This window comes from Ornithodoros turicata, chromosome 1, assembly GCF_037126465.1.
Source record: "Ornithodoros turicata isolate Travis chromosome 1, ASM3712646v1, whole genome shotgun sequence".
In the NCBI taxonomy this organism is placed as follows: Eukaryota; Metazoa; Arthropoda; class Arachnida; order Ixodida; family Argasidae; genus Ornithodoros; species Ornithodoros turicata.
In genome coordinates, this window is record NC_088201.1 from 230,667,913 (window position 1) to 230,690,757 (window position 22,845).

The 22,845-nt window shown below is 45.2% G+C and overlaps 1 protein-coding gene across 3 annotated transcripts in view; it reads right to left on the reverse strand.

Annotated features, from left to right (window-relative positions):
• The window catches only part of LOC135377144 (uncharacterized), a 90,420-nt gene that overhangs the window by 21,685 nt on the left and 45,890 nt on the right, over nucleotides 1–22,845 (reverse strand). For all 3 annotated transcript variants that reach the window (XM_064609443.1, XM_064609441.1, XM_064609442.1), the window contains one exon: nucleotides 6,692–6,839. In XM_064609443.1, the coding sequence (XP_064465513.1) occupies nucleotides 6,692–6,839 (148 nt within the window). The remainder of the gene's footprint in view (nucleotides 1–6,691; nucleotides 6,840–22,845) is intronic.

A 22,845-nucleotide genomic window follows, 5' to 3' on the forward strand; every position in this document is an offset into this window, starting at 1 on the left:
CCCGCACGACAACTTGAAACGCTCAATGATTTTTATCAGCCCTGCCTGCGTGACCACAATCTTATCCATTGGAGCGGAGATGCTGTGCGAGTTGGTGACGCGTGAGTGTGCTACGTGCGTGAAAACACTTGCAAAGGCTTCGTTCAATCTAACCGCCTTGTCAGCGTCAGTAAGGTTAGAGTCATCTGTTCCCGTCAAAGATACAGACTCGGCACGAGGGGGACATAATGGCTCTCCAAAACTTACGAGACGTACATTTCAGAAGAGGTGGGGAAGTTTATTACCCAAATGTTGCAAGTAAGGGTTTACTTCATTAAGCTAAATATGTAATGAAGTTACAACCTTCAAGTTCTCAAAATGAAATTAAGTGAGAAACGAAAGTCGTTGCTACCATGCCGCAATTAAGTTGGGAGCGGAGTTCCGAATATACATTGTCAATTGGGCACAAAGTGAGAATTGCAATTCCAAGTTCTGCGAGTTCCCATTTTCCGCACACATTTCATAGAAGCTTGCCAGTGGCCTTATCAGCTTCCCCGTTAAAAAAAATGCCCTCCACGAACTCCAAACGAACGCTCTGCTGCGACATAACTCAGAAGCACGTCGGAATCGTGGTAGCGTACATGCAGTACATCGCTCTGCAACAAGGCGCAGCAGGCAGTCTGCTGGCGCCGCGAACGTGGAAGAGGTTGGGTCACTGTCGTCGGATTTTTCAGCAGCAAAATCAAAAGAAAGGAGCCTGCGTTGTGCGTCCTGCCTGCTTGGACGTGAAGCGAAATTGAAATTTCCTATTTTGTTCATGATACTTTTGCGAAGTTACCTCAAAAAGTGACTAACACTACAGTCAAGTGATTACGATGAGAGGTCGTTTCACACATCAAACAAAAACAGGTAAGACCGGGAATTGTTGTATACTCTGTCCACACATATTCACAGATTGTGAGAGAAGAAAAGAAACTGTTTCACGGACTGTAAATTGGTGGTCCTTCCGGGCAGTCTTCATTTCAATTTGCGCCTCACGTTCTGTATGTGAGGCTCATGTGTCCAAGTGCCTCGGTCATTAAGAATTCACTTAGTGTTCGTCTGTATATACCCTCCTCGGAGGAAAAAGAAAACAATGGCCTACACATTTCCGACGACAGATTCTCAGTTTTTGGTGTCAGTGATTTATCCAGGCCCTCCTATACATACCTGTGACACCCCCCACCCCAAAGAAAAAAGTTTGGCGACGCCCCCTGCAAAGAAGGGGGCTTGCTGTTTCAGCTGTTATGACATGTCGGTAATTATACGCGTAAAGCTGTTATCACGTAGCTGTAATAATGGCCCCTGCTTGGCATTCCGGATAACCCACTGCAGTGGTGTATTGCATGAAAGAATTCAAGTACAAACATATGTCCAGCGAAGGGGATCACCGGTCGCTGAATTCGTTCATGACCGCTATTTCCAGTGTCGGTAAGTATCATGTCACAAAAACTCATGTAATACTGAGTGGCAGGCCACGATGTATTCCGATGTCGAAGCTGATACCCCCGCGTCACGAGTGAAAAATGTCGGAAAGCCAGAAGTACGAAGCAACATGAACGTGCAATATACCGGCAGACACGGCGGTCGTACGAAGTCCCATGAACGTTCAATGGATGTCGTACGAAGTCCCATGAACGTTCAATGGATGTCGTACGAAGTCCCATGAACGTTGAATGGATGTCGTACGAAGTCCCATGAACGTTCAATGGATGTCGTACGAAGCCACATGAACCTCCAATGTGCTATGCGCTCACGTAGCTGTCAACAACGGGCGCAACATTGTGCAGCAACCCTACCGCGTAAGCAACATACCTCCCGCCGCCGTTCGCATGCGACAGCGGAAGTCCCTCCCTTTCCTCCTTTCTTGGTGCACCCTGCTTCCAAGCCCAACCCAGAGCAAGGCGACCGCACCCTCCAAACAGCATACACCTCCTCCGCTTTCGCCCCCACTACAAGGAAATCCACGCTAACAGGGGCGAGGAAGACGCCAACGTCGTAATCCTCCAGCAGCGCGCAGCCGAGCACACCAAAGTAGGCCTTCGTTGGTATTCAACTTCAAAGCCCCATCAGCGGTCACCCGAAGCCACATGAAGGCGCAAGGTGCTATGCGCTAACTTATTTGTCAACAACGGGCGCAGCATTTTGCAACAACCCTACCGCGCCAGCAACACACATTCCGCCATTCACATGCGACAGCGGAGGTCAAACATGGCATGCCTCCCTTTCCTCCTTCATTGGTAAGCCCTGCTTCCAAGTCCAACCGAGTGCACGCTGACCGCACCCTCCAAACAGCGTACCCCTCCTTCGCTTATGCTTTTGCCGCCACCACCAGGAAACCCACGCGAACACAGGCGAGCAGGACGCTAGCGTCGTAATCCTGCTGCCGGGCACACCCCACGTAGGCCTTTGTGGGAGTTCAACTACAAAACCCCATCACCGACTTCAGCACCCATCATAGGAATTCACCTTCAAGACCCCATCACAAACTTCAACTTCAAAATCCATCACCGACTTCGGAACCCGTCATAGGAATTCAACTTCAAAACCGCGATGGGATTCACTTCAAAACCGCGATGGGATGTGAAGTTGAATTCTGATGATGGGCTCTGAAGTCGGTGATGGCTTCTGAAGTTGAAGTCGATTATGGGTTCTGAAGTTGAATGATGGGTAATGATGTGATGGATTCTTAATTTGAGGTTGAATGACGTGATGTGAAGTAATGGGTTCTGAAGTGTAATGATGGGTTATGATGTGATGAATTCTGTAGTTGAAGTTGAATGATGGGTTATGAAGTGACGAATTCCGAAGTTGAGTTACGGGCTCGTGATGTGATGGTTTATGACGGTGATGTGATGTGATGGGCGTTCCAGAAAACTGACCATGATGTGATGTTGAATGAATTCTCAGGCTTCCTCTTCTTCATGAATTCTTAGGCCACTTGGATCAATAGCGCTGATGACGCACGAGTATCGCGCATGGTCCGGCTTTAACCATTTGCCAGAAGAAATCCGCCTTCTCTATCACATCAACTGGATTCACCTCTGAGGCCTTAACGAAAGACTCGTCGAAGGATACTGTAGTTTGTCGACACGTGCCGTACCATGTGACCCCTTTTTACACGAATGCCGTGTTAACCTCTAGCGGCGTTATGTGCAGCATTCACCTCATTCCGCGCCTCTAGTCCGGAGAAATGTTTTCGCTCGAAACTCTCTTTCATTGCTCCCCTCTTCGGTACGGCTTTTTTTCTCTGCTTCTTGTCGTCTACCTTGCAGCCTTTTTTCTATTTTTATTCTACAGAACAATTTTCACTATGCTTAATAGAAAACTGGCATTTTCTCGTTGCATTTTTATGGCCAATCCGATATATTTCTGGAATATGCTCAAACTCAGACTCAGGGACAGAGTCATGCCCGAAGGCACATATGCTGGCGCAATTTACGAGGGGTGTTCAAATCAAACCGGGACTTTCCGTTTCGTGAGTGTACAAATGGCTCGTGCTACTTCTTTTTCGTCATTTTCACGCGCTACCTCCGCGTTCATTACGTGGTGGTCCAAAGTTTCTGCAAAATAGAAGACACGCGCTGGACAAGATGGCCAACAACGAGGCGAGCGCGCACGTCGAACCAGCGAATTGTCATAAAGTTTCTCGTGAATGAAGGCCTAAAGTCATCTGAAATTCACTCAAGACTTTAGGCTCAGTGTGGCCACGATACACTTAGCCGCAGCAAAGCGTATGAGTGGTGCAAACGGTTCGGAGACGGCCGTACGTCAGTGCAGGGCGATACCAGCCAGGGCGGCTCAAAGCCCAGTGTCATAGTTCCTGAGAACATCCAACTTGTGGAGTGCCTGATCCTCAAGGACCGACGGATAACATGTCTCGAAGTGATTCGAAAGACGGACCTTTCTGTGGGAACGTTGAACACTATTACTCGTCAACAACTCCAGTTTCGGAAAGTTAGTGCCCGTTGTGCCCCGAGGCAGCTCTCCGTGTTTGAGCGGCACAGAACACTGGAAATCTCCCAAGAGCTAAGGTTCGCTGAAGCACAGCCGCTCCTTGATCGGATGATCACGTGCGATGGAACGTGGGCGCACCGTTTCACTCCTGAGTCTAAACGTGCATTATAACAATTGAAGGATCCAGGATCGCCAGCTCCCAAGACGTTCCGCAGCACCCCGTCTGCGGGTAAGGCCATGGTAAGGTCATGAATTTTCTGCCCAGTGTTACCACTGTCAATAGTGCATATAAGTGTAGGGTTCTCACGGATAAGGCGCTGAAGCAAAAGCGTCAGAGCCTCATCTCCAAAGGAGTCCCCCTCCTGCAGGACAATGCACGCCCGCATATCGCGCATCTCAGGGCACGCACCCTACAGGAACTTGGCTGGAAGCTGCTGCCACATCCCCCTTACAGTCCATACTTCGCCCCCCCAGTAATTTCCATCTCTTTGGGTCACTGAAAGCGTTCCTAGAGGGCCGTCACTTCAGCTGCGACGACGAGGTCATGAATGTGGTCCCATCATGGCTGCTACGCGCCAGTAACGATTTCTACGCTGCTGGCATCGAAGCCCTTGTGAAACGCTGGGATAAGTGCATTAGTCCAGCTGGAGATTACGTTGAAAAATAGAACTAATTTCTCGCCAGCAAGTCCATTTTGTTTTGCGAAAAATGAAAAGTCTGACTTGAACACCCCTCGTATGTCAATGTGCATAAAAGTGAATTTTGTACTTAACGCCTCGGTGTTAAACTACATTCTCGCAGTCTGTGGTGGCATTTCTATCTTTCGATCGATGCAAAGTACAAGAGGTTTTACTCGAGGCAAGAAATGTTTCCTCACGTTTCGATCTATAGGGGAACGGATCAGAGAGGGCGAGGGGCTGCATATCTATGTTGACTTTGTATGGTATGGCCGACATAGTTTACACACTCGTATATTTCCCTAGAAGACTCGAGACTTTCGCAATGGTATCATTGTTTCATTATCAGAACGAATGTACCACGTACAAATTGGTAGCTTACTCCAGTTGCATATTCTCAGCAGTGTCGTGTGAAGAGACGTAGGCAAAGAAGAAACACGCCGAAAACCGCTAGAAACTTGCTCGAACGCATTTGACAAATTGCGACGAACCTCTCGTTGCAGCTTTTGGTAAACTGCTAGCGTACGATGGGTCATACACATATCTGGTGTCGACACAGCGTACCACGTACCCCTCTCGACAATGTTGGAATGTTAACGTCCCCATAGATGACGTACCCTTCGTATTTATGTAGAATAAATTTCTGCTACTCTAAGTTCCCCAAACACACGCAGCACAGCAGCCAGGCCAAACCGCTACACACATTTCCCCCCTACTTTCCCCCCGCGCACTGGACAGTGCTGAGCCATTCGCTTCAAAGAGTGTCCGCCAGATGTACGCCAGGGCTGACTTTTCCGGGCCTGACAGGGCCCATCGAAAAAGAGCTCGACTTTCATGTTTTTGTGCTACCCGTACCGACCCAGCCAGGCGATTCAGCCCGCAGATCCCGGCCCAGTATTTACAGCCGCGACGTTTATGAAGCAAATTTGTAAGTAGATTAACAGCGCAACAGCACGGGACCAAATTTAATCCGGAACGTACGAACGGACGCGTGCCACCGTTACATGGCTTATATTATGACGCTCTTGCGGAGGAAGCTGCTCTTCCCAGTCCTTACACCTCACACCAAGCTTTGCGAAGGTGATTGTGAAATACGTGAGGTGTTAGAAGCAATGCCAAGTGGCTTTAAGAATGTTCTAGCGCGTGACGATGCGCCACATAATGGTCATCCATTGTGGGTCAGTTAGCTGCGTGAGCGAACTCGACTGAGAGAAACATGCTTGTCGCCCCCCACGGTGGTTGCGCCCCCTGTGCTGTTGTCGGCCCGGAGCGCACAGTCCAACCGGGCCCCATGCCGGGCGACTGTTGACATTCGTCGTGTACATGCGGCGATATATATATATATAGGTCTATATATATAGGTCTTATAGATTTATAGAGTGTGGTAGACGCTATAGTCCACCGCGGTCCCGCTAGCGATGTACCAACGCTCACTCAAGAGAGGTTTAGCGCATGTACGCTATGGCCTTTGCGCCGTTGGTCGTTGATGGTTCTGCACACACCGCAATAGTTATCAACGCTATCCTTTCAGTATTCAAACGCATAGCGTAGGATACACTAAAACTCCCTAATGAAAAGAACCTTCTTTTTTTTTCTTTCCATCATCAACATCGCAGACGGACGAGATCAGTATGGTGAAAAAGATGAAGCAACGCACACGGTGATCACGCACCCTTGTTCTGGAACTTTATATTACAGCTATTATTTCATTGCGATTTAATTAAGAATAATTAACAGTCAGACAGTGAAGCGAGAAGCTGGAGGAGGCTGCACAAACAGCTGACCTACTCGCAATTTATTGTAAAACAAAAATTCCTGTTTGCCAGTCAACTTTTTTTTCTGGATGTCTCACAATTCTGGGAAAGGAACGACACCTTTTGAAGGAAGGCAAGTCGTCCATCGATTGTCGTGCCAAGAAAGTCCCAGCCATTCGTGTGACCTGCCTTGTGTTACTTTCAAACCTTTTCCACCTAAATCGTCTTTCTCTACTAAATGTACTGCTTCATATGTCGCAATATTGGTGCATGGAGCCCACTTACGAAAGTCATTTGATCCCAAAATTCCCCAAGATCGGTCCACATTGCTGGCCCTCTCGGATAGCAGACAACACCTTCTAGCTCTGGGACCGTTCTTAGCAGCCTGTATGTCTGCGAAGTCTGGAACATTACGGCGTCCAGGTTCATTTCCCTGAAAATCAAGGTTAATGGAGTTACACTGTGTCTCACGTAAAGTTGCAAACTACTGCGAGGAGCTACACAGGCCAAGCAATGCATGACAGCGCTGTATACAGGGTACGTCAATTGTATCGACGTTCATAAGAGACTATGTCGGGAGACTACTACAAGACTAACATCCAGACTATGTCGGTACATATGCTGTGGTGATTACTGCAATTTCTATTTTTGTCCCTAACATCACCTAAGGTCAATGCGTACCTCTAACAGGTTCGAGTTCTCGGCCCCTGCTGGACAGGACTGAGAGCGACTCGCTTAGAACTCCGCATTGTTAAAAAGAAGATTCAATTGAGCTTAAGCTATAGTAAGGAAGCCAGGTTACAAGTATATGGGCGGATATGGGAGAGTCATATCTTCCCTTTTGTGTCGCATTTTCCCCACAAAATCATCTTTCGTGCACTTGCGCAAACATAGCACAAACAGCGCGACAGCTATGGCATTGAGACGGACAACCAGGCAAAGATTCCTACAGAGAAGGTCTCCCGTTAGTACAGCCGCCTAATAGCAATCTCCGGCACAAAGCTCATTTGCCTCATACAGGGTCAATAGTATGCGCTGTAGTAGTATATGCTATGTCAGCAGTATGCCCACTAGCTTCCACAACGCACAGGAGACACGATTAAATTAGCAATTTGAGCTAACTAGGAACCCCCACAGTAGTCAGCATCACCCAGTGAGTCACCCCGCTAATTGCACTCTGTGCGTTGTGGGCATAAACAAGAAAAAACTAACAGGAATACAGTGGAGTTTATTCGAAAATCACGGATGCGGCTTCAAAGAAACCGCTCCAGAGTGACCCGCCATGTTGCTTCTTCACGACTGGTAGTTGCAGAGATCGGCGACAGGTGGCCACCAATACAGTCTCCCAGGGGAGGCCGCTATCCCTCACTCTCACTCTCTTGCTAGCAGACGGCACCCAGGAATCTGAGGGTTACCTCTCCCGACAGGTGGTCACTGAGCGCGGCCTCCTTTCGGAGTCGGTATTGGTATAGTGCCTTCGAGCGCGATACCGCGGATAGGGGATCGCTCCGCCACAGGCTGGATATTTCAGACAACGGCGTCACGAGCACCGTCGTAGTTCTTTGCGAGAAAGACAAACAACAAAATACTAGGGGCGGGTGAAAATTGCAACAAGTTTTGAGCATCTGTGTACAAAAAGTAAGGAGAAAGATCCTGCGGCAAATGCCAAATAATTCAAGACAGCACGGGGAGCACACGTTGGGGAAAGGATTAAGGGGATTGATTAGGCCTAACCGCATATGTGGTACTATTGGCATTGTTTATACACACGTACGACTGCAATTCTATAGGTGAAAGGCTGACGTGTGTGAGCCATATCATGAATCTGTAACTCACAAATGGACTGTGAAATGATTGTGGTGGTGGTCTGCGCCTCATATTACCTAATTGACTCTTCGTTGATATGTAGGAAGTCTCCCGACATTCAATGTGGGTTCGTCCTTTCGCACTGCTATGCAGCATCTGCTGCGGTTGTACGGAGACTCTCCTACAGGAGTTTGTTGTATTAATATCGCTTCGTTACTAGGATTCGATATTTTCATTTATGGTGACTGTCAAACGCGTACGTTCCTGTTAGTGAAATAAAGCTGTGTAACGAAAACGAAGGCCTCTTCTGCTAGTTATCGATAGTTTCTGCCTGTTTTCATAAGGTAACGAGTTCATTGTCTATCCCTACCGAACCTTTTTGTAGCCTGCACATTGTCTTTCGTTACCGAACCCTTTTCAAGAGTCAGTTTCATTTACAACAACCTAGCTTGCAAGTCGTCGACCCATACAAGAAATGTGGTCGGTTTTCACACAACATGGACGTGGCCGTAATTTGCTTGTACGTTACCAGGTCACGTGTTTTGAAGTACTTTTCAGAAAACAAGCGAACATGTTAGCTACAACTCTGGTACAAAACGTATGTATCAGGTAGGTTCGGTCGAACAATTTATTGAACTTTATGATACGAATGATGTCCTGAAAGCTCGCTTCACTCAGTCCCGATGATTGAACACGCGCTCCAAACTACTGGCAATCATAAGCGTGTCCAGGTCTTCAGAAACAAATCACAGAACAACCAGCCACAAACCTTCTGCCATCACTCTCCGCGCTGCAGTGGCGTAGCCACGGGGGGGGGGGGGCTAGAGGGGCTCGAGCCCCCTCTCTACCTGCCACTGATTGCCCCACGCAAATCGTGCAAATCCGTGGAGAAAATAATATATGGGGGGGGGGGGAGGAGCCAGTGTGACGATCGCGTTCGTGGCGTCTATCTATGCGACACTCCTGAATGGTTTTCGAGGTATGAGCTTTTCAAAATCCTTCAAATCTCCTAACACCACCTCATTGGACATCACAGTGTAATCGTATTCTGAACGTCCAAATCAGTTATTTTCGTTCTGGTTTCTTTTCAAACGCATTTTGAGGTGTGCACAACTATTGTGTGTTGTCGCACACAGGATCAGCGGGGGGGGGGGCGCGTTTTCGTATCGGGCCCCCCCTAGCTTGGAGGTCTGGCTACTCCACTGCCGCCCTCTTAACCCTAAACACCGTCGAACATCCAAAACAATGCCAACCAACCTCCTGACTGGCATGCGAGACCGCCTGCTCAGGCTGCAGAGCAACAGGACAACACAGCAACAAATAATTCAAATACGGGAGCAGCAAGTAATTTCTGCAGCTCCGCAGTGCTGCTGCTCTCGCTGAGAGCTATGGGACCGCTCGTGTCGCTGCAGCTCTGCTACTCCGCTGCTGTTGCTCTGCTGCTGCTACTCAAATCGAGGTTATGGGACCCCGCCTTTACGCTGCGCCGCTAGCGGCGCCCTCTGCAGACGCCGTTTCCAAACTCGCGCAGAAGGCTGTTTCGCACTTAATTTTTGTCTCATCGCAGCACTCTTGTGCTGTCGTATTTCGTTTTGCCTGCTTCTAACAATCTTTAACTTTATTCAGACCAGGTTGTTTATGGGGTCAGTGCAAATAAAAATTGAATTTAATCACGTTGAACCTGACGGTTGCAAGGTACACGGTTTGTAGTCGCTCTGTCATGACAGCAGCAAAAGCAAACTGCTTTGGTAATTTTTCGCAGAGCACAGAGACAACGCTCTGTGATAGCCCCTGTGAGAATGGTTGCATAAATTTGTGATGCAAGCCTAAATGTGGCCAAAATGTGACCTGTTTCTAGATGTCTAACGGCAGACGAGCGGTAGCGAAATATCTTGGCCATGTCTCGTAGACCACACTTTTTAGACGTCTAAAAAATGTATAGCGTTATGAACGGCTTCTAAAGGTCTAAATCTGTCCGAATCCCTAAAGTCTCAAATTAGCCCATTTTTAGACGTACACTAGCGCACCATATGTTACCTGGGCATGGGTGAGAATGAAGCTATTTCTCTTCAACTTGAAAAAAAAAAAACGTTTAAGCATGAGACAAATGAGACCTTGAAACATTATTTTCTACTTTTCGTCATTTTCTACTCCACAGGTTCCTTGGTTCTGTTCTTCAAATACAAATACAAGTATAGAAAAATTATTTCCTTATATCTGTTTGCGGCAATCATTCAATTTGCACAAACATCTCGTCTCTGTACTACAGCCAATTGGCAAGGTTACTCCCTTCTTTCAAGACATTCAGCCTTGGGATAGAGCGAAGGAAAGAGAGATAGCTTGTGTGTGTGTGTCCCGCCCGTTTCCAGGAAAAAAAGAAAAGGTACGTGCGGAACAGCGGAGTGCGAAGGAGATTTCTTTTCTACCATCTAGCGTCTTCGGTCACCAGGATGATATGTGTCTCAAGTAATGTTATGGCGTGCTTTGCCCCTCTAGTCCTCTGGCAGCGCAATCATTTCGCAGGTTCAGCTGACAGATTTCGAATGATATATTTCGGTACGTGTGTCTGTTGCACGTGTGTGTCGTTCTTGTTGGTTTAAATATTATAATATGCCCCACACGTTTGCACGATAATCAACAAGTTATTGACTACTAAGGTACGCGCGGGGAAATATTTTCGCACAAAATATGTGATCACGACCAAGGTCGACTATAATTTGGTGATGGAAAGCACAACCAGCAGGTGTAAGTGCTCCAGCTATGGCCGTCATCGGCTCAGGAGTGGTACTATTCCTGATGAAGGAGGTTTTACTTCTGATGCCGTCAATGCGAGACATAATAGTGATCATATAATGACGGCTGCAATGAACTACGCCCGTCAGTTTAGAAAGGGTGTGCAGAGAAAGGAACCAGTACAGTCGTATACTCTACAACGGAACGATGTTTAAGGGCCACGAATACTGAAACCTCGGCGCACGGTCGAGACAATGTACCACTGAACATATAAGAATGTGGCTGGAAGTCAGGCAATTGACATGTGCTTGCGGCACAACGGCTACATGGCTCCCCCGCCCTCGTGTGATTCGGGTAACCAGCGCGGTAAAGGATAAGGGATAGCCGGAGTCATGGGGAGCAAGGCGTTCCACAGGACAGACGTCCCGGTATGTGAGCTTGAGACGGTCCAGGGAAACCATGTCGGGACCACGAGGGAGGAACACACGGAAATTGTAGTGTACCGGACCGCTTAGTTGCCCAGAGAAGGTTTATTTCCGAACAACTACCAGACAGAATACAGGATACACTCGCACCGTGCGCTCATACCAAAGGACGATGCTACTAGAGCTATCGTCATTATACTGCAATTCTCCCCTCTTAGCTAATGTTTCACAAGAGAGCCTAAACGGTCCGGAGATCTATGCTGATGCCCCGAGGGTCGAGGAACTGTGGGTTCCTCTGCAACTTTACCGGTCGTTGACTTTGGCACAACTGTCGGCGTAACGTGTTGGAAATGTGGTGGTCCAGTGCTCGTTTCATCTTGACGACCGGTGTACGAAGAATCGATGTGCCCTGAAAGGCGCTGGGGAACCGAAATTCGGGTCCCATTGATGACACTAGAGGCAGTGGGATATGTTGTAGGCCTTTTCCCTTCTGTGGAAAGCGCTGCTGGATGTTGTCCACATGACGGCGTGCTACTGATCCGTCGGAGGTCTTAACCAGGAAAGACCGAATGGCGATCTTTTATAGAACCAGTGCAGAGATCCATTTCAGTTGACCGGAGAGCTTCGTATGCATACTGGCTGGTGGTCTTCAAATTTCCTTGCGCTTCCGTCGGTGTCCACAGAAGGATCGGAGACGGGATGATATGTGGGTGCATGCAGCCAAAAGCATTGACCATCGATGACCGAACATGAGGTGTGCCGGCGTGTGTCCCGTGGACGTCACTGTCAATGTTGCCGATAGAGGAACCTGAATATCTTGCAGACGAGCTTTCTCGGCGCATGATTGATCTCAGCAACCATTCGTTCTACTTGTCCATTGCTTACTGGATGATACGGAGCGGAATGTAGAGTAGGTGACACCATTCCTTTTGCAGAAAATGTCACGAGAAACGAAATTAGGAGCGTTATCGGTGACCAAAAGACGCGGCACGCCAAATGTAGCAAAAGGTGAACGCAATGCGTCCAGCACAGCGCTAGTCGTCGTGGTTGGTTTGACCTCAACCCACTTGCAGAAGGCATCAACAGCTACAGGGTACGATATACCCTCAATCGAATCAGATCCAAATGTGCCATGGAGAGTCAGGACTCATTTCATTTCAATGTGGGCGACAGAAGTGGCTTCTCGCACAGGATTTCATGGCTGACATGCCATGGCGTGTTAGCATGTCAGGGTAGTAACCATGCAACGCCATCAAAGCAGCTCCCCGAACGTATTTTGGCAGAACAACTCGCGAGCCCCATAGCGCACAACCACGGTGAATGGAGAGTTCCGTGAAACGGGTTCAGAAAGGCATGAAAGCTTTCGCTTGCAGCTCATATCCCAGTCAACACACTATTGTAAATTCGACGTAGAAAAAACGTTGTATATCAACGAAATGAATGTTGAATCGACGATGAAAGCGAACGTGAAATCATGATGTCAAATGTCCGCTCGAAAACATGTTAATTTAACAAGTGCCGATCAACGTAAATTTAACGTATATGAAATGCAGTTTATATGTGAATATAACGTACCAGACTGTACGACATGAGAGCATAAAATAAACAGCGCTTACAACGTTTCTCCAACGCTGCCATGACGATAAAAATTACACGTTCAGTGTAATTTTACATTTATTTTAGTACATCCCCTGAACACTTTGAATGTTCATTTAGACATCCCAAGTCTGGTATAAAAATAATTTCGCGGGAAAGTGGGGAATAGAATCACTTTATTACCCAAAGCACATATGGCATAACCGTTGACTTGAATTTGCTATAGCCCTCGCGTTTATCTTCTGCACTATTGGCTTGTGGTTGTGCTGGGACCTCTGCTTATCTGTACACGTAGGCACTTGGATGTTGCATCTGTAAAAAATCGTGAAGTGTCAACTGTGTCAAGACCACTTTGTGGTTATTTATGTTTGCAAATCACAGAGCGTCCGTTTATATAGGTCACGATCACAATATTACCACCTTATGTAAATAAGAAGGATCGTCGATGTTACTCACCAGTATAATTAGCTCGGGTCCTGCCTGCTATAGCGACGCAACTGTAGCCTCTGGTCCCTTGTTGCCTTATGAACGGCTACCGATTTCATTGTTCCTTCGTGTTTTCCAATCGCTGGAACTCACCGGCCAAGTAGAAGTTCCGCCGTCAAAGAACACTGAGAAAAACGACACAGACATGATACAGACATTTCGACGTTAGAGAATTCTCCGATTTACGCAGCATTCTTACCTGTAGCGCATTAGACGGTAAATGATTCCAAGCTTGCTCAAAGAGACACTTTCCGAGTCCTAAAAGAATATGTAAGATGAAAACTGCAGTGAATTGACCACAAACTAAAAGTAGCACATCACGCTAATGTGCCTAGACGCATAGCCAGGATCGTTTTCATTTTCATGAACTCGGTGGGCTGAATCGACTGGAAGAACAATAGAGTCTCAAACGAACGCTAATAAACAAAGACACCACGCCCGTTTACCTGTATGGACTGTGGCCGCATGTGGTGCATCCGTTACCTACGAGGGATACTCACTCTGTGCTTGAGCTGTTCGCGCTGGAAATTACCGCACTCCTATCGAGACGCCGACACGTTCCTCAGCTCCATCCTCCAGCGGCGTCTCGAACAGTTTGAAATTAACCGCTGCAACGGCGCAACGGGCAAGGGCATCACTCACTTCTGCGCCTGACGAAAAAATACGCCTTCTGCGCAGATTTCTCCCGTGACCGGCTGGCCGGGCGCCTTGGCGGTGGTACGGTGGTGTGGGGGTCTCAGCTGGCAGGGGGGCAGAGTTAAGAAGATGGGGTGAAGGCGGATGGCGGAGAAAAGGGGGCTCAAACGCCCAAACTTTTATTTTTCTTTGAAATGAATATAATTTGATTATAGGTAGGGTTTTGAAGATGCTCTGAATTTGATAAAGTACCCGTGTCTGGATTACTGGGTGAGCACTTACTGGCTGTCCATCAGCTGTAGGTTTCCGACGTATCGAATTACTACCATATTAATATTTTCTTTGTACGATCTTTTGCAATGTTAACAGTAGCAGACTCACGCAAAAGCAACCATGGTAAAGCGTTGTTGAACGGCCTGCGCGGCAGATTCATCGTTTGAGCATGCTTTTTGCTAAAGGCATAAGGCAAAATTTTCGCAAAAGCAACGTTGTATATTCGACGTCTGTCCTTCTGTGACTTTCCATTACAGTTATCGACGCTGTTTTCACGTATGACAATCTACTGTTAATTTGTGTGCAACAAATCCACGTTATATTCACGTAAAAGATTTGACATGCTGAATTGACTACGTAATGTCAGCGCGGAATCAATGTTCGAATTTTGCGTTCTACATTGTTCAGCAATATTCAACGTTAATTCTGCATTCTACCAACAATGTGTGTTGACTGGGATGTTTTGTCTTTCTGTAAGCCTTTGAAGACCGTCGACAATACGGAACCCTTTGTCATGTATTGGGATATTCGTTCTGCAGTGAGCGCTTCAACGTGGACGGCAGCAGAACGTCGGCATGTACTTCACCGTCGTTCATTTTCGGAGGAAGGGCAAACGGCTCGAGGAATCTGCGTCGTTGTTAAATGGACATTGTTAAATGATAAGTACAGCTCGTAATCGTAGGCGCTGAGCTTGAGGCACCATCGTAACATACGGGGCGAGAGTGACTGCAGCGGGGAATGTCCATGACCCATCATGTCAAACAGAGGCTTATGATCAGTGAATATCAAAACACGTCTGCCAGCAGTGTACAGGTGAAAGTATGTGTTTCCAAAGATGATCTCCAAGCCAGCTGTGCGTAATTCCTTTCGCTCTGTCCTAATGTCCGTGAAGCGTATGCCACTGGTTGCTCGCAACGAGAGTCGTCGCATTTGGACAAGACTGCTCCAAGGCCATACCTGAGGCATCGCAGGATAAATGAAGAGGACGCGTTTCGTCGAAATGTACCAGGACATGAGACGAAGCCAAGAGTTCTCTGGGGGCGGCCCAAGAGTCATTCTAGAGTGAGCTCCACGTCGCATTTTTACCAGCAACCGGTACACCAGCTCTCCGATCGGGGCTCTTCCTGGCAAGGAGTTGTCATAAAAACTGATCATGCCAAGAAATGATTGAGGCTCCTTCTTCTACTATTGCTTGAACCTTGTCTCTAGTCAGGGGAACACCAGCAACCTAGGAACTCCACGCTGTTTACGCCAAAGACCCATCTTTCTTTTTTATCTTCATTCCAACTTTCTTCAGTCCCTAGAACACAGCTGATAAACGACAAAGATGCTGTTCAGGGCCTGGATCAGAAAAGATGTTATCGTGAGATAGCCTGCAGCACCATCCAACCCCGACAAAAGGGTGTCCTAAAGTGTTGAAAAATGAGAGGAGATACGGACACTCCAAACGGTAGACGGTTGACCTCGTAGAGCATCTTGAGCATTGTAAGAGGATTGAGGATTTCAGTCGTTTCGTCATCTTCTCGAAGCTGTTGGTAGGCTTGAGCGAGATCCATACGGGAAAAAGGCGTTCCTCCTCTGGTCGAGGCAACAAGTTCCGTTGCCGTAGGAAGTGACTAGGTGGATTTCACGACACTGTTGACTGTGCATCTGTAGTCCACACAAAGTCTTAGTAAACCATCTTCCTTCTGTACAACAACCAAATAAGTCGCCCAGGTTGACGACTGTAGAGGTTACAAGATGCCTTACGACTCTAGCTTGTCTTGCACTTCTTCGAGCTTACTGCGAAGGGCGAATGGAACACAACTGGACTTGAGAAACTTTGGATTGACGTCCGGATGAATCTCAATGTGAACCGGTTCTCCGATGTGACCGTCCAGTTGAGTGAAAAACACTGAGCTGTACTCGTTTGGAGGACTTTGCGGTGCGTTTGGTTGTACAGCATTAATGCCGGCTAGATTGATGCCCAAAGCTTTAAACCAATTACGTCCAAGGTGACTTCGTCCTACCCCATGGGCAACAAACAAAGGGAGTTACGCCGTCCTTCTCTTGCGACGTACAGTGACTCGCACTGTCCCTTGACCTTAAGCTGTTCGCCAGTTCAGGTGTTGAGGTCAGAGGGATCCAGCTTCGGTGGTTTCGATGGCCACAAATTCGTTTACGTGGTCTCACTGATAAGGAAACAAAAGGTACCTCTTCTATTACCAAAGGAGGTCTGTTGAGTGACATGTGAGCTGAGTACTTAGTTAAGGAGTCGCCGCCTACATCCTCGACGGCAAACATGTCGACTGGTGACCCACCATCTCTCAGTCTCGCAGGTATAATATGCATGAGAGCTAGTAGTAGGAGAGCGGGCCGAGGCAACTTGGGTGAGAAACTACGGCGCCCCTGTCCTGAGCCCTGCGCGTATTTTTCCCTGCGCGGCGCGTGTGCGGGGGATTGTCCACGTGATTATCGGCGGGGGAGGGCTGCGTGCGCGCTTACCCTCTCACACTTTTCAGCCTGGGCAGACTTCTTTGGCCGACTTCACATATTTTTCCGATACAACAGGTGAGCGGTTTACATGCAGAGACATGCAAAGAAGGGTCATACACAAAAAGTACAAGTCAAAATATATTTAATAATGCCAATCAAGTTGAGATATATTTATTAAAGCCAATAGTGCTGTGAATTGTGATGTCAATCAAGTGAAGGAGAAAAACCCAGCCAAAAAACCTTCACCAACTGTAACAGGGCGGTGCTCGGGTGGAGGGTTGCTGTGGTGGGCGGAGCGTGACCGGAGGGCTGCGTGCGCGCTTACCATTCACCCTGGGCTGACTTCTTCCACCATTTTCCTACTTGGGCGGAATTCATTCTCGCGACAGGTAGGCGGTGCTCGGGTGGAGGGCTGGTGTAATGGACGGAGCGTGGCCGGAGGGCTGCGTGCGTGCTTACCCTTCACCCTGGGCTGACTTCTTTCACAATTTTCCTACTTGGGCGTCGCGTGGCCGGAGGGCTGCGTGCGCGTTTATCATTCAGCCTGGGCCGCCGATTTTTGTCATTTTTCAGCCTGAGTCGACTTGAATCGTAATTTTTCCAGCTACAACAGGTGTGCAGTTTACATGAAAAGGATAGCCACACACAAAAGTACAAGTGAAAATATATTTATTAAAGTCATTAGGAATTATGTTATGACTCTGCGTGAATGGGAAAAACTTGGCCAAAAATCTGAAATAGAAGGAACACAATACACGTAACAATACTTATTACAGGTATGATACATTAGCATTGAATAGGTATCACAAATCAAACACAATATTTTTATTAGTGGAAGTTTTCAATGAATCAGAATTGATAACGCATTTAATCAAAGAAGATATTCCACTTCACCACATAGCACACTCCTAGCCAACAAACAGAATAAAGAACGACACGAACACAAGAGGAAATAAAATCTATACCAATACAAAGAAGATATTCCACTTCACCACATAGCACGCTCCTACCTAACAAACAGAACAAACAACGACACGAACACAAGAGGAAATAAAATCTATACCAATACAAAGAAGATATTCCACTTCACCACATAGCACGCTCCTAGCTAACAAACAGAACAAAGAACGACACGAACACAAGAGGAAATAAAATCTATACCAATACAAAGAAGATATTCCACTTCACCACATAGTACGCTCCTACCTAACAAACAGAACAAACAACGACACGAACACAAGAGGAAATAAAATCTATACCAATACAAAGAAGATATTCCACTTCACCACATAGCACGCTCCTAGCTAACAAACAGAACAAAGAACGACACGAACACAAGAGGAAATAAAATCTATACCAATACAAAGAAGATATTCCACTTCACCACATAGCAGTGATGGCCAGTAGTTAACTACATGTAGTTAAACTACTAGTTAAACTACCTGATTGTAGTTAAAAAGTAGTTATCAGCTACTTGCAGAAATGTAGTGGCAACTACTAGTTAAACTACTATTTCGAGTAGTTAACTATAGTAGTTAGGTTACTGCAGGAGCCAACTACTTCCGATTTTGCCGCAAGCCTTACTTCTTTACTGTGCTTCCGACTTTTACCTTGAGCTACTTGTTTGATGAGAACGGAGGTGCAGAGCAATTGTGCCGTGCATGTGTACTAAATCTTCACTTTTTTCACTGCTTGTGATTCATATGTAGGTGTCTGAGAATGAGATTGGTGTTGATGGACAACGTTAGTAAGTAGTTATAGATGTAGTTAAAATACATTGCAGTAGTTACAGAAGTAGTTTTAACTACCTCCCCTGAAAAGTAGTTGAACTACTAGTTAAACTACTCCATCATGAAGTAGTTAGTAGTTATAGTTAAACTACTCTAGAAGTAGTTAGTGGCCATCACTGCCACATAGCACGCTCCTAGCCAAGAGCCAAACCTGCGCACCATCCAACACATAGAGAAATAATAGCTAATCAATCTATCAAAGGCGAAATAGCACAGACTTAACGCTGAAGAACAGAGGAACACGAGGCGACACGTAAACAACAACAGAGGAAAATAATCTATCATTGAACCATCATAAAATCGATCAATATACAATTTTCATTCTATCAAACACTACGAACCTTGATGGAGGTATCCAAGACATAGGAAATATGCACGGTTTTCACTCTTTTCCTCAAAGCCTGGAGACTTTATCTATGTGACCATAGCACAGCGCATGCTTTATCACTCAAAGGGTTAGGAGCTATATTACTTCGTCCAGCAAACGGGGCGCTCTAGAGGTCAGATAAGAGAGTTCAAAGGAGATATATTTTATTGTGCAGCGCAAATAGATGTCGATATCACTCGTGGGTGTCACTATCTTTTCGCATCCTTTCCCTGAAACGGAAATCTTTCGTCAAAGTGGTTGACAAGTCGAATAAGTTTGTAGAGAGGCGATATTCTTATTGAACATGTAGAGAAAGTTTAAATTATTAATTGGTAGCAATGATACTCAATCAAAAAGAGAAACAAATTTAATTACATCAATTTTTGTAATATCTTGCAACAGAAATTTCTAATGAACCACACAGAAATATCAAATGTGAAATGCAACTCAGAGTTATGAGGCATTCCCATCTTAGAGGTACTTAATTATGTAAAGTGAGTGAACAATTGGATCAAATACAAGACAATAATTATTTTGAGCGGTAAGTTCACAACTCATAGAATATCAGTCGACTGAATACCTGAAACAAAATCAAAACAATAATTCTCACGAGAGGTGGATATTATAACATTCTAAACCAGATAATAAAATTTTAAACAATAAAATAAACATAGATATGCTTTTAATTAAGTGTAGATGTGCACTGAAAACAGAAGAGACCATTGCTCTACATTGAAAAGATGGACAGATTTTGTACTCGATACCATAAGTCATGGGAAGATGTGATAAAAAACTGCTTCGAAAAGGAGGAGCCGCGAAACGATTTCATTATCGATGCATTTCAATACGTCCTAGACATGGTCGTATTCGGAGATATGGTACAAACTACAGAACTGAAGGTGCAAGAATTTATATGCTGAATCTACAATATTTATAAAAATATCTGCACATCAACGTCGGAAGGGCCACTGGGATTGATGGCGGAGTTTTTGAGGTTTGCCAACAAAGAATTGAAATAAAATAGACCAGATGTACTAATTGTAATCATTGCAATGGGCATTGCATACATCAAGAAAGCAGTCGGATCAAATTATCATATACAAGCGGTCTATATCGCACGATTCATTACGGATTTCTTGAAATTACACTTATCTGAGATGAAAAGTACATAAAATCTTATCACGCGATATATTCCGCTACCACGGCAACACAATTATTTTCTTCTACCAGTCAGTGATGTCGAATCAACAGAACTTCAATATTGTCGTGCAAGGTCTGATGTATTATCACCTATTGAAACTCAACAAACATATCAATTGCGGAGGACCACCGGACGATTTTCATCTAATACTCTCTTGTACGCCATTCAAGAATCTTCATACAAAGAAAGCAAACATCAATAAGAGACTGTGCAAGTTCATCGCGACAAAGTCCAAGTTGTTCAAGCAATACAAACACGGTGACAACATAGGGCCTGCGTTAATCAACGCTGGATTCAAGCGCCCAATAATGAGAATAAACTATTTAATGTCTTCGGAATTCATCAATGAAGACAACAAACGAAAATTTCAGAGTTTGAAATAGAACTGTAATTTATCGAAATAAACAAGTGTATAACTGAAACAATAAATGTAATCTTTGTCATCATTATAATGATTCTTCGCATCACAATGAAAAACACTTTACATTTAGCATGGCTAGACTGAGAACAATGATCGCTAAGGAAACGAATATTCCACAATTTGTGTAAGAATTCTCATATGGAATGAGACCTGACCACCAAATAGGTTTTACACGACTACACTCTGTACAACTTCAACACCCGAAGGATAGAATTGCCGGAGAAGGATCGGTCATTGAAATTTAGAGACATGATACATCAGTCTATGATTACAAAAAGGATCACTAATCTCATGTTGAAACGTATCATATTTCATGAATTAAATTCCACAGTGCATGTATATTTCTCATTCAGTTGCACTAGCCCAGACATAGTAAAACAAGAAGAAAAGGCGTCTTTTACAAGCAACCGATTGGAGTGCGGAACAAATAAATAAATATTTTTGTCAACACAGTTGTTCGTTTGTATGACTGGATAGGAAAAATGAGCCGTCCAAGATAGGGCAAAACGGGAAATAAGGCGAGATAACTGAATGCGGCGGGATAACTCAAATCGTTCGCGACAAAGTGTCATCGACTTTTACAATCGCATTGGGGTTCACTGCCTGGGAGATAATACAAAGCCTTCGCGAAAAGCGAATCTATTATCAGATGCCACAATGCAAACGAAAGATTTTACGAGCACGACGTGCAGGCCAAGTCTACATTTCTAATCACATAGTCTTCGTAACACACGGCACACAAACGTATATGAAATAATTTCCAAGTGGCAATCAGATTTTGGGAGAAGTGGATCACACAACCGCCATCAGAAGTGCTTAACCAATATACAATGAAGATGAGCGTTATGCATAAACACAATGGAAGATATGTTATATTAATTATAATAGCCAGATCAGCGCAGGTCACAGATAAACGCAGATCCAATTCACAAAATATACTCGAGATTTCCCATAACCATACACAAAAACTATCACAATATTTTAGTGTCATAGCATCCGAGCACTACAAATGGAAAGGACATACTTTAATTTTATAAGTCTTTAGCTCATAATATTGTAACACGCAAATTCCACACTAAAGACCATTTTCTTCTTTAAATTTTCAAAGTCAAAACTGCACGCTATTTCTTGCATTTTTCTAAAGATATAGATTAAAAGGTTGTGCATATACTCACACATACTATACAAGATATTTGATTGTGGATTAATTGCTAAAATGTATCGATCCACATTCAGGAGAAGTGGTGACTACCACACATCAGTAAGAGTTTAATCACAATTTGAACAAGTGTTGCGATTCATGATCAGTGTTGTAGAATGTGTAATTTCACAATACGCAAGCTTTAGCTCGCCCACTTTGACGAGCACTCTTTCACGATGTCAGAGAAGTTAATCAAATGGATTGATATTTTCTGTATACACTATAACATAATGCGAAATCTTTATGTCGTGGATATTAAAAGTTACGAATATTTTCCGAACGAAATTTACTTAAAACTCGAAGAAAGGGTCACCCGCGTCCTCGAAGAAGTTTCGGCAACACGCCGGCCCGCGTTTCCCCAATGCCGTACCCGAAACCGAACGCGATTCTGCGCCCGACGCGTTAACGCGGTATCGCACACGAGCGTGTTGCTTTTTCCAGAAACGGGTTTGTCGACGCGGGTGACCCTTTCTTCGAGTTTTAAGTAAATTTCGTTCGGAAAATGTTCGTAACTTTTAATATCCACGACATAAAGAATTCGCATTTTTATAAGTATTGTAGATTCGGCATATAAATTCTTGCACCTTCAGTTCTGTAGTTTGTACCATATCTCCGAATACGACCATGTCTAGGACGTATTGAAATGCATCGATAATGAAATCGTTTCGCGGCTCCTCCTTTTCGAAGCAGTTTTTTATCACATCTTCCCATGACTTATGGTATCGAGTACAAAATCTGTCCATCTTTTCAATGTAGAGCAATTGTCTCTTCCGTTTTCAAGTGCACATGTACACTTAATTAAAAGCATATCTATGTTTATTTTATTGTTTAAAATTTTATTATCTGGTTTAGAATGCTATAATCTCCACCTGTCGTGAGAATTATTGTTTTGATTTTGTTTCAAGTATTCAGTCGACTGATATTCTATGAGTTGTGAACTCACCGCTCGAAATAATTATTGTCTTGTATTTGTTCCAATTGTTCCCTCGCTTGACATAATTAAGTACCTCTAAGATGGGAATGCCTCAT